Source organism: Nipponia nippon, unplaced genomic scaffold (genome assembly GCF_047370975.1).
Source record: "Nipponia nippon isolate SJK-2023a ecotype South Korea unplaced genomic scaffold, ASM4737097v1 scaffold_2, whole genome shotgun sequence".
NCBI lineage: Eukaryota > Metazoa > Chordata > Aves > Pelecaniformes > Threskiornithidae > Nipponia > Nipponia nippon.
The window spans coordinates 49,515,736-49,528,352 of record NW_028262336.1 but is presented as its reverse complement, the minus strand read 5'-3'; the positions used below and the strand labels follow the sequence as shown (position 1 = coordinate 49,528,352).

Genomic DNA, 12,617 nt, shown 5'->3' with positions numbered 1-12,617 from the left:
TTCACCCTGGTTTTGGTTAGATTTGTTTTTAATTTAAATAGTTTTGCCACCCATCCCACTCCCCTGTCCAGCTTCTGGAGAGATGATTTTGGTTTTTTCTTTTCTTTTTAGGGTAATTATTAAATATTATTTCTGCTCTTGATAGAAATAAGACTTGAAAGGTTTGGGTTTTTTTAAAGTATTTTATGTACTGCTTGTCTGGATTTTTTTCATTTTTCTTGATTCTGTTCCCAAACTGTATTATCACAATGCTGTTTTAATTCTTTGGGGAGGTGAGGATGATTTCAGTGCAGCATATACCGCTTTTCTTATTGTTCTAGATGGAAACATTACGATTATTTGTATTAGGAGAAGAGCGTTCTAGCTCTTAACAATTCCCAGTATTTAGTTTGCCCATCTAGTTACTCTCTGAATGCCGTTCTACTTACACAGCTTTTTAAATATACTGGTCACATCAGCAGTGTCCCCTGCAATAATTTTCAAAGGTTTTTTAAGTACTGTGCTTTATAAAGAATTGTATCGAACCATATTGCAGAGGGGGAAAGAATATAGCAACATGAACTTCAGGATAACAGAGATTTAATGAGAAGGTCCATGGGAGGAATGAGAAGTGCATAGAGACATTTGTCAACTCTCTGGCCTCTACTTTGGCTCTACTGTTTAACTCTTGGTGAGTCATACATCAGACTAAAAATGCATAGAGGTGGGAAGAAACATTACCAGATACCCAAGAATAACTTTGGTGTATGTATAAACAATATAGCAGGTTGTTTTTCATTTACTACTAATGTTATTCAGGAACCTGTTACTTATTTGTATGCTACTGTAGTAGGTTACTGAACTACAGCAATCAAATCACAGATGTTGAAATAATTTTTCACAGCGGTGCTGGATCAAAGACAGTTTGAAGAACAGAATAAAGAAGTTGAGAAAAACTTAGAAGAAGAAAGGGAAGCAAGAGAAGAAAGGGGAGAGAGAGAACAACAGGAAGCTTTGGAAAGAGAGCAAAAAGTGGAAAAGCTTAACGAAGAGGTGGTGATGTAGTATTTTAATTTCTGACAGTAATGCAGCTTTGTAGTGCCATGTATTTTAGGATTGCTGTGTATGTTGCTTGGTTAAAAATAGATTTTATTCTTTAAGTGAAAGTAGTAGAGGCTAAGTTCTTTTATGTACTTGTGTGATTAACCAGAGAGTCTCGCTAGAATTTCTCCTTGTGCCAAGTAACTTTTTCACTGGAAACAGATGCTTTTTCTTCCATGCTTCATGTAAGTGGAAACTACAGTTTTATGGCCAGAACTTGGAAGGCAGCTGTCACCATGCTGTTGGACCGAGCCGTACATTCGCTGACTTTCTGGTCTGGACCGCTGCTGGTGGGACACCACCAGATGTTCATGTCCATCTGCTCTTTAGTCCATATCAGGGTATTTAAGGGTACTTTTTTGGAAGTAGAAGTTATAAGGAGACCTTAAGGAGTGGGCTTAAATCCCTTTGAACTGATGTCGCATGTGTTGAAGTAGTGTTCTGGACTTCTAGGGCCTGTATAAAACCTGTTTTTTGCTCCCTCCCATTTCATCTTCCTCTTCCCACCCTTAAACCTTGGTTAATTTGATTCAGTTTAGTGGTACTGATCAGACGCGCTCATGCTACCCTTTGCACCAGCAAACTAGGCCCTTCAAGAAACTCGCATACCTGTATCAGCTCATCTTCTTCAGTTCACGCGTAGATGTCGCACATAGAAGCCTCCGGCCTCACAGCACCTCAGACATCCAGACAGCGTTAAGAGTGGGATTTCTTGAATGTCACTTTTTGAATTGAAGCAATAGCTTAACATTGCATCTTGAACTGCATGTAACAAATTTAATGCTGTTTAGACTGGCAAGTTTTACCGAGGTTAACATGAAATCCTGCATGTAGTGCAGGTACTTAGGTATAAAGGTACTTTTCTTGAGCTGATCAGTATTTAATTTTGATTTTGTGTCTTAAAGTGGATCCAAGACTCGACGAAAATAGAAGAAAAAGATAAGGAGGGAGGAAAATTTGAGAACAGTAATTCCGGTGCTGAAGATGACTTAAAGGATCCTACTCCAAATGCATTAGAAAAATACATGAGAATAATTCAGCAGAGGAGAGAGCAGGAACTGGCAAACAAGGTGACTATTCTCAACACCCAGTCCCAAAACTATTATTGGCTGAATTTGTGTCTTGCTAAAATATGCTCAGAATGAAAACAATATTCTCATTCTTTCATTTTTTTTTTTTTTCTTCGTTCAGAAGCTTTAAGTAACAACCTGCAGAGATGAGTGTTCGGATTTGTATTGCAGAAATGTGTTGATTCAAAAGAAAAAAACTGGAAACTCTTTCTTTCACAAGTTGGGTTTTTTTTTCTGGTGTGCTGGGGGGGTGGTTGTTAGTTTGGTTGGTTTTTAGGTACTAGGACAGTATTTAAATGTCCTCAATTTTTAGTTTAAACTGTGTTTAAATACAGTTTGAATCTAAACAGGACAGTTTGTGTTCCGCTAACACAGCTGACAAATTTATTCTGGCAAAATGGAAAATTTGACCTTAAACAACAGGTATGTACATGGGTGAACACTACTTTGATGAAAGACTGCAGCATACTCTTGTTCTGACATTATCCAAACCTGATTTTCCAAAGTGTCATTACTCCAGATGCAATGCAGCATTTGTAGAAATAGGGGTTTTCTTTTCAATTAGGTGCCTTAAAGTACAGGTGCTGTTATTTAGAGTCACTTAAACCTTGACTTAAGAACCAGTTACAGATGGTGTTATTTTCCTGTTGGCTGCCAGGATTCAAAGAAAGAAGAAACAGGAGAAGTATCACTTACAGAGGGACTTATATCTAGTGAAAAGGATGACAGGTAAGGCTCATATATTGCTATTAATCACTTCTGGTACCCCACATTAATAAATAGTTACAGTATGAATTACAGTTAAAAGACATCTGCCTTCTTAAAAAGCAAAATAATCAAGAGCAAATATGTTGGAAAAATTGAGGAGCCTTCCAATTCTTAGACGGGGAAGTTATGCACTATATGGCATTCGGATCTGGGACCTACGCTCCGTGATCTGTTTCGATAGCTGTGGCAGCGAAAACCTTCCATCTGCCGCTGAGCAGCATCTCGGTTCCTTCACAGCGAGCTGAAGTACGAGGGATTCTTCTTGGGTAACGACCCTGTGAAAGTTGGTCTGTGCTGCACCTTGCAGGTAGTCTGGTATTAGCATCGAACCTAGCTTTGATTTATCAGTAGCATCACAGACTTTTAACAAACCAGTTCACAACTCTTTTTTTCAGAGATTTTTGCTGCCTGCACTGAGTTGCCACAGCTAGGGCATTCCCTCGGGGTCTCTCTAGGCGTCGGTAAATAAGGATGCGTAGTTTTTAGTTGCTTGATAGGGGAAAGAGAAAAACAAACCCAACCCCACATCTACCCTATCTTTCAGATTATCTGAAGATGTAGAATTGAAAATGTATGTAAGCAAAAAATACAGAATGGTTAAAAAAAAAAATACTCACACTGACTGGTAGTAATGATTCAATATTATCTGTGCCTTTCAAGTGCTGCTTTACACACCAGACCTTACCCTGGTGTCTGTCGTGCAGTGTTCCTTTCACGGGGCAAGCACTACAGAAGCTGTGGGTGGACAGCACTGCTCTTGACAGGGGAGCTGGCCCAAATCCTCACCCTTAGGGGCTTGCTTACATCCTTCACCTCACTGAAACAGCAGGAGAATTGCAGCATAGGGGGACATAAAATAAAGGCAGTGATTATATGCGGTCTCTTAACATGCATGGAACTTTAACTTTCTCTCTAAAACAAGTGTTTAAGATAAGAAAAGAAACTACTCTGGACTCATATCACTTTCTTTCCCTCCCTCCTATCCTTAATACAGCGCTACAGGCATTTCCCACGGAGAGGAGGATGAAAACTTCTGGTGAACAATAGCTACTGATTTTTTAAATTATTATTACTACTACAATAAAAATGTTATTAAAGCCACTGTCTACGATTGCAGGCTGTACAATTATAAATCAATAAAGGTGGTTTTGAGCCGTCTCATCACTTCAGTCATTGACTTCAACTAGTGAGCCCTGATGCCTTCTCAGTCCTGAAGGAGGCCCTCGAGTGGGACGAGAGACGGGACAAAACAGTGCAAAGGAAGGAATCGGTACGGTCAGGCAGATCCGCTTTGGCACGGAATTCCTATAAACTTTGACAGCTTTTCAAGTGGTGCCCGCCCCCCCAAGCCCTTCCCCTCCAACTGTTACGAACTGTAGGTCAACGTAACAGCACGCAGGTAACAAAAAATTCAATCATCACCACGTTTTTAAAGGTGTCCTGTAGCGACCCTTGGCTCGCGCAGCGTCAGAGCGCGACGGAACCAAGCTGACGTGCCCCTTTTACTGCTACGGCGGGGAAACGCACGCTTTTAAAAGCAGCCTTACCTCAGGTATCACCTCGTCGGTATTAACCAGCCCGGAATGGAGAGATTCAAATAAAAATGCTATTTAACTCATCTTTATTTAAGCTTTGTATTTTGTAGGTAGATTATAGGCAAGATCATTAAACTTTATTTACAGTATAAAATACAGTATTTTTTTTATCAATGAAGTAATTTTGGGTGGCAGCATATATTACAACTTGCACTGCATTTGAGGCTGCTCATCTTGACCTAACTACAAGAACATGAAGCCAAGTTTGACAGAATTTAGGGGCAAAAACCAAAGCTCTGTCTTGCGAACTCTTTGGCTGTTGAAACACGACGTACCAAAAACGTGACAGAAATAAACTTTGCTTTTAGAAATTAAGATAAAAAGTGATTGGGTGGCCAGTCTCATTTTATATGCTGCTTAATTTGGTGTTGCAGCAGTGCTGGCATTTAAGGAATTTCTAAGGGACTCCTCCTGTTTGCTGTCCGGAATGGGATGGATAGTGCTCATTGCATTATGCTGGCCTGGAACAACCACCACTACTTCAGGCTAGAAACACTCGCTGACTTACCACGCCGAAGCCTACACCTGCAGGGCGTCCTTTCCCCCAGGAGCAAATGGATACTACTGAACACAACGTGTTGAACTTCAGGTAGAGACATAAAGCACAGAGATGCGCTAGTATAGCGTAGCTGTAGGTCTGGTTTCAAATAAGCGTACACAAGTGTTGTCTATTATCTACAAATATTTATTTTAACACTTGGATGTAACTACAGGAAGCCCTTGGCACTGATAGAAAATATTGATTCACTGTTAGGTTACAAAAATTTATACATAGCAAAATTTAATGCTCTTTACATAAAAATATTAGACTACTTAAACAAAACTTCAAAAACTCCCAGTAATAGCTACACTGAATTAGAAAAGAATTAGGCTTTAAGACACTGCCTCCGTTATTACCCTTATGCAAACACTGGGCTAGAACATCACCTGCATTGCTGTAGAAATGTCTCCTTCATGCAACAGGTAGGAACATACACTAGGCTATTTTGTCATATTTGCTCTACATGGATCAACTTTGCCCCTTTTTTGAAACTGTCAAATTAGACTTCAATATTTAACAAAAAAAATGATACTTGAAGTTACTACCCCCCAAAATGCCTTTTCTCTTAATACTGACTTGAAGAAATTTGTGCTTCCTTTGACTTATATTCAGCAGTCGAAACTATCAAACCACATGTCAGCTTAACATGGGCGACTCGAATGTTTAATTGTTTCTCAAATGACTGATGTATTTTACTTTTCCCCCCAACATTTATATATATATATATATATCATATAGAACAAACAAACACCAAATATACCATCACTAATACTCAAGATATCACTGAATGCTTCTGAAAAAAAACATTTAAGTAGAAGGCAGACTTCTATGGGAAATGACTTTAAAATGGCACCAGTTTGTTTGTTTTTTTTCTGAACACCACGTTTTCTTAATGTGCTAATTAATTTGTAAAAAGGAAAACACATAAGCACTAACTATAAATTTGCTAAGCACCAAGATAGAGAAAGGTGGACATCCTGTGTTCTGTTTTATGGCTGTAATTTTTATTGTTTTGTGTAAAACTCTGCAAACTTTCTCATCCGCTCATTTGGAATAGTCAGATCAGTGTCATTTTAATAAGGTAACACTTTTCACTTACTTAAAATGTAGGATAATGGTCTCCTGCCACTATATAAATGCTAAGACATTTATAGAAAATAAATATTAAGGCAAAGCTGACATTTATTTTCAAAGAAGGGGATCATTATCCAGATCCGGGGATCTACATTCCATTAAATAGTTAATAAAAGGATTAAAACTTGGGACATCTGCTCGACGCTCACCTCAGCACAGGAGCGCGGCTGCTTCATCATAAAAAAGCGTGGCACAGAAGGAGAGCGCTGTTCCTGTGGCCCACAGAGAGAGCGGTCAAGGACGGCCCTGCTGCAGCGCAGGAACTGCTGCAACGGTGCTGTCACGTGAGCACGAGCTGTCAGAAATCTTAGGCGGCCACAGGTCCATGTATTTGGCATATGAACTGAGACGCTAAATCACACGCCGTACACGGGCCTTTGCCTAAGGTCTGCACAGAGATCTACTGCCTGCTGGTCTGGAGCACCTGCCACGGTTTTGTGCAGGACGTCATGCTGCAGAACATGTCAAATACTAAATACCAAAAGTCTCGAAGAAGAATAATTTGGTCACTTATTGTGAAGTGTTGCCTTTTAAAATGCCTGGAATAAAACCTCCATTCTCTGTATGAAAGGATGGAAGATTACCCGTGGGAAGATTTCCCTATGAATGTGTTCCAGGAGCTGGAATGTGAAGCTTTTGCACTTCTCTCTAATTTTGTTTGGTAGACACACATCTGTACTGCAGAGCAGCTATCTGTTGATTTGTCAGAGCGACAGAATCCTTCTGCTGAATTACTGTGGCAAACATTTATGTGTAAGAATTGAGTTGCTCTTTTGACCGAGACTGGATATCCTGAAGCTCCTGCTCTTCTTTTGCTTTGATATCTTGGTAGGCCTGCATTTTGCTCGCATCCTTTAAGTAGGCCCAGTTAGAAGACAGTATCATGAGGAAGTGGATCTGGAAGAGAAGGGTGAGCATGATGGCTAGTGAGCATGTCAAGAGGCAAAGCAAGCTGCTAGTTAGATTAATAGACACTCCTTAAAATAAGAACCAAAAAAAAGTTATTCTACGTTAATAAGCGTTTGGTTATTAAAACAAGCACAGAGGCTACTTTCAAAGATCTCTAGAACTTGGCATGCTAATGCTTCAGTTGGTTATTCACAATTTAGAGGAAGTTAGTAACAAAATGAGCTACAGAGTTGTACGGATCAATTAAAACGCAGAATGGGGGGAAGCAGGAAAAAAGTTTTGTACGTGGCAATTTATGGAGTCTGTAAACTACGAGGTGCTCAGAAGAACTGCTTTCTAAGCTTGTGGTGTTTATGCATATCCAAGCCCAGATCCTGGTAATTCTTTTCCCCCAACAAGCAGATGAGAATTCCACCCTCCCCCTGGAAAAAGCCTGAAACTGTAAACAGTTTTATTTACGTGAACAAGGCTACATTAACATATCGAAAAATTAAACAACAAAACATGAGTCCAAAACTAAGCAAAAGCATGCAATCTCTGGGTTAAGAAGTCTTAATCGTATATTTTTATAACTACCTTTTATACTTCCATTGTCCAACCTCAGGTGAAGAGTTTTATATCATATATAGCAACTGGTTTTTTTTCATTATTATTATTACTGTTGTTGTGTGGATTTTTTCTAGTTTGTGCATCCGTCTCTTCCCAACTTCTTTTCACTATACTTCACGCAAAAAATCCACATCTGAAAACACCGATTCACTTCTTTTTTTTAATCCCAACAGTGTAAAAAGGTCTCTATGACTTATGCATGGTTTTGCTTCACGTGCAGTCATACTTACAGTTTTGAGATCTGGCTACTGAGAAATCAGTTACTAAAGTGCAAGCCATACACGAACAGAAGCTATTTATACGCTGTTTCTTACTAGTTCAGGGTCCGAAAGAAAGAATGTGATTGTTTTACGCAGAGCTAATGCAAGGATGTATTTCCTTCCAGAGAGAGCATGATTTGGCAATTACTTGAAAATGAAGTAAAAGAAAATAATCAACTTGATCATCCATGCGCTGGAAGTACAACTAATTCGTAATACCTGGGCTTCTGGTTTCAGCCAAAAGAGACTGGCACCACTTTACTGTTCCTTTTCTTTTGGAGCGGATATATTTTGTATGCTCAGGGGGGTTGTATTTGGTGTTCAGGATGAAAAATAAATTAGTAATTCTGACCCTGAACTGTTCCAGTATTTGTTTTAGAGATGACTGTTAGAAAGCAAGTGGAGACTGGAAATGGAAACATCCCATCTTCAGAAGGATGATTTACAAACACCCCTGCAGTAACTGAATCCTCTCGACATGAAAAAATAGCCAGATCTCATCCACATCACAGTTCATATACAAGAAGTCATTTTATTAATCTGATAAGCTAAATGATGCTTACTGAAGCTATTTACAATTACTGTAACAAAATTCAGGAAGCTAGACTTTTAGCCTAGGGTGTCAGTGGTATTCAAGCTACGCAATGCAGCTCTGTACTGGGCTTATACAATTTAGAATTTAGTGCAGCAATCTTCCCGACTCTTAAACTTCAAAACAGCATAGTTATATGTAGTAGCCATCATGTAGATCAGCTGGTGGAAGAGAACAAAATACAGGAGGGTAAGATACAACAAGGTGACGGCTCAAGCCCATCTGGGCAACTGTCGATACTTTTACAACAGATGTTATTCTGAGCTTCTTCCAGGGTGAAGATGCAAGATAACTAACTTGCCATTCATGCAGAGAGGATAACCTACACACAGACCTAAGGCTATTCGGTCAACAAACAGGGCGTATTAGACCTGGATTTGGCTGACATGAGGTTAGAAGCTGGCAGCTAGAGGAAGCGTTAGAGATCGGAAGCAAGTCGCCTTGTTAACGTCCCTTTTTCCAACTGCTACCTGCAATTGGCATTGCAGAGTTGGACTAGTCAAACTGCCTGGGTCCAGACAAGAAAACCAAGAGGTTACAAGCGACTGATCAAATAAACTACAAAAATGAAAAGAAATAGTGGACATAAAAATAGAAATAGTGGACAGAAGTATGATTTTCAAAGGACATGCAAAGAATTTTACTCTAAGGATGGGGGAGGTGGATTAAGATGACTTCTGAAAGCAACGGTTCGGGACCTGCTGACCTGTAATGACCAAACCATAGCAGCAAATAACGGTGATTACAGCTCGCCCTCTTTTATGTCTAGTATCACTATTTTTAAGATACACAAAATTTAATCTTAAAGCATCTTAAGCCTGAAAGGAACACATTACACAATAAAACAACAAAAAATACTACCCACCAGTGCTATGACAGTGGCACCAGCTCCAGCACAAGCCACAATGAACAGGTGATAAGACATGTAGAACTAGAGAAAAAACACATTAAAAACATTGAAGTAATTGAGGATAGTATAAAATGCATTTCAGCTGTTCTAGAGAATAAGGATAATAAAATCATCTTCATAGCAAGGTATTCAAAGCTTTAGAAAATAAAAATGTTCTGACATAATTTTCATTTTTTGGATGACCTAACAGAACAATTTCAGTGTTGTGTTTAAATCAATCTCTTCATACTACTAGCATTAGTTTTCTCCAAAAACTTTCATCAAGTTATTTATTACACGGCGCCGCAGTGACTTGTAGGCAAAAGCTGCACACAGGTTACGTTTCTGTACCTCATTCGTGTTGCAGATGTTCTCTAAAATCGGGCCGCAGGCTTTGCCAGGTACAGCATTCCAAGGGATAATACCTGAAATACCACAGCAAAAGAAACCACTCATTTTAGCAATCAACACATGCTTTCTGTTCCTCTCTCATCTTTTCCGCCCACTTGCCAGTTGCGTTCCCATTCTGGGCATCCGCGCGTTGACCAGTACAGCTTTGAGTTGGTGGGAGGAATTCAAACAACTCACTCAAGTTGTGCTTTCTCCCTGTACCGAGGCTTGCTGCCAAGATGTGTTCTCAGATGTGGTTTTCCCATATGGCAGCCAAATGGTTGGTTGGGTTTTTGCACTTCAGGTCCAGTCACACACTGCCTACTCCCCCACTCAGCACCGAAAGGGATAATCTGCATTTCAGAGGTACTTGGCACCTTTCAGGATAGCACTTACTAGATTAAGTTCTACTTGAACAAGTAACTGCTGGAGAAGAGTGCAAATATGGAGCTGGAGGGAAGAATTACAGAAGGATTTTTTTCCTGGTTTAGTTCCAATAGGTAAAAAAGAGTTAAGTGAACACTGCTACAAGAAAATTCAGTCTGCCGCACCTCACAGACTCCCAATTGCTTTTCAGATTTTCAGTCGTGTAAGAAAAGTCAACAGGATCTAGAAGGTTTAAAATAACCTAAACTTTTAGCCCCATAACAGATGTAAAACTTAAGCAAAAGCCATTTGAAACAGGAGAAAACCAGTTTGTCTCCTCCATATAACTTGCCTTTCAAACTCAGCTGGTTGGAATCAGCAACTCTAAGAGGCAGGCCATTGAAATTATCTCAGGATGGTATGGCTTTCAAAAAGATTTTATAGGATTTACTCTAAAGCCAGCTTCTTCTCTGCAATTGCAATATACGCTTGAAGCCTTTTAGCTACCGCTTCCACCCAAAGATGCGAGGACAGTTCAGTGTCACAAGTCGCCTGTTAAGGAGCTGCTCTCTCCCGTCACTCACTGAAACCCAAATGATTTTACTGATCAGAGGAACAACACAGCCCTACACGGCGCTCGTACAGCTGTGAAACAACCAGGAGAAGCAGAAAGGTGGAGGAGCGCATCTTCCCCCTGCACTCCTAGGCTTTTGCTGCTGAAGAAAATGTCTTCCCAGCCTCTTGCTGTCAGTTTCTAAAAGAGGATACAAACATTTAACTGATTTGGGACTTCTTCCTTTTAAAATTAGTATATCTTATGTTCTCCTACTGGACTTACAGACCAGATAGGGAAGCAAAACCAAGCTTTCTTACTTTTTTAACTCTGAATCCGTTTTCTCAGCTTCGAATGACTTAGTCCAAAGAAAGAAAGAAAGAAAGATTCCTAGGAAATGCTAGCTGAAATGAAGCCAAAAGTAACAGTGACAAAAGCTCTTCTGCACAAGGGAAGCTGAAAGGATTCACTTCAGGAAAAATTCACCTTAAGGAATGAACTGTTTGAAAAGCCTGGCCCTATTTTAAGCTATTGTCCCTCTCCTCTGCTACCTGCACCCCGCTCAGATTTCTGTGTGTCATCAGAAAGCAGTATTAATTCACTAATAGTTAAGGCAGTTGCTTGCAGGTTTTTGGGCTTCTAACTGAAAGTGATTGTTAGAGCAAAGTTCAGGTGTTAACTTCATATTTAAATGTAAAAACAGCTTTTTGAAAGGGAAGAATATATGCATATGGGGGTTCAAAAACCGGAATCTGGTCATCTATTTCTCAGTGCTGTTTCTAAGCAGTTTATTTTGAGGCTGATCTATTTTTAAACCTAATATAGTATTGGAAACTGCTACAAAATCATTTTAGATAAATGACTTGCCAGTTCAGTTAAATTGATTGCATCTGGAAAGAGATCGGTATAATCTGAATTAATTAGAAAATTAATAGCACATTCAGAGATACAAGATGCTTTTGCATTTGGTTCATTTGATAAGGCTGAGACAAAACTACTGAAGACAGACCAAGGAGAAAGGATAAAGCATTTAATCAGGATTAAAATGAGTACCGTATTGCCTGATATCCACGCAGATCTGGTCCCCTGGAACTGTCACATTTGTCTGAAGAGATTTGATGACTTCGCAAGTTGACCATATGTTATAGAACATAAAGACAGGCACGGCAGAGAAGCCAAAGACCCCAAGCCAGGCCACTCCAAGCACATAGGTGAGGAAAACAAACTGGGCAGAGAAAACACAGGCACTTCACATTTATTCTTTGAAAAGAACACTTGAATTTTCCTTAAAAGTGTTTCAAAATAATCTTTAAGCATACTTTCAGAAATCAAGTAATAAAACATTTGATTTGCAAGCACAAATAAAATCAGTGTTCTCGTTGCTTACAAATACTTTGGTAGTTGACGTGCTACTGAGAAAGTAATTCAGACATTTCCTTTTTCATCAGCCTGCTTGAGTAAACAGCTTGCCCTCCTGAAAGAGCAGTCCATTAATTTCTCAAGATTCTCAGCTAAGCAGGGATGCTGGTTGTAGGCTAAACCCCATAAAACTCCAACAAAAATCAATTTAAGGAGTTTTTTTAATGAACTGTAACATACTAGCATTTCTATACAACTTGCAAATCAAAACAATAGAGTGAATCGATGTTTATGGAGCTCTCCTGTACTCCCTGATTTATTGAAATCAATTTTGAATGTAACATTTGAGAATACCTATTTTTGAAAACATACCACGACCGTTACAGCAGATCAGAAAGATTCAATTGATCTAATATACATTGCCATGAAGAAAATTAGTTACTTCACCTTAGAGAATCATGGATTTTTCATTGAAATGTTCTGGTTTGGGTTTGCTCTTTTA

At 39.3% G+C, this 12,617-nt stretch overlaps 2 protein-coding genes across 16 annotated transcripts in view; one reads left to right on the top strand and one right to left on the bottom strand.

The window, feature by feature from the left end:
• Positions 1-4,020, top strand: part of OFD1 (OFD1 centriole and centriolar satellite protein) — a 35,197-nt gene extending 31,177 nt beyond the window's left edge. For 2 of the 10 annotated variants that reach the window (XM_087757531.1, XM_087757524.1), the window contains 4 exons: positions 884-1,032; positions 1,986-2,150; positions 2,809-2,879; positions 3,034-4,020. In XM_087757531.1, the coding sequence (XP_087613657.1) occupies positions 884-1,032; positions 1,986-2,150; positions 2,809-2,879; positions 3,034-3,163 (515 nt within the window). In that variant the 3' untranslated portion in view covers positions 3,164-4,020. Of the gene's footprint in view, positions 1-535; positions 671-883; positions 1,033-1,985; positions 2,151-2,271 lie in introns of those variants that run through there. The other 8 variants (XR_015704726.1, XM_087757526.1, XM_087757529.1 and 5 more) reach the window with 8 other exon arrangements.
• A 502-nt stretch (positions 4,021-4,522) lies between these two features.
• The window catches only part of GPM6B (glycoprotein M6B), a 111,252-nt gene continuing 103,157 nt past the window's right edge, over positions 4,523-12,617 (bottom strand). For 4 of the 6 annotated variants that reach the window (XM_087757536.1, XM_087757539.1, XM_009476276.2 and 1 more), the window contains 4 exons: positions 11,810-11,981; positions 9,799-9,872; positions 9,424-9,489; positions 4,523-7,085 (listed from right to left, as the gene is read on the bottom strand). In XM_087757536.1, coding sequence (XP_087613662.1) covers positions 6,936-7,085; positions 9,424-9,489; positions 9,799-9,872; positions 11,810-11,981 — 462 coding nt within the window. In that variant the 3' untranslated portion in view covers positions 4,523-6,935. Of the gene's footprint in view, positions 7,086-7,531; positions 8,720-9,423; positions 9,490-9,798; positions 9,873-11,809; positions 11,982-12,617 lie in introns of those variants that run through there. The other 2 variants (XM_087757538.1, XM_009476277.2) reach the window with 1 other exon arrangement.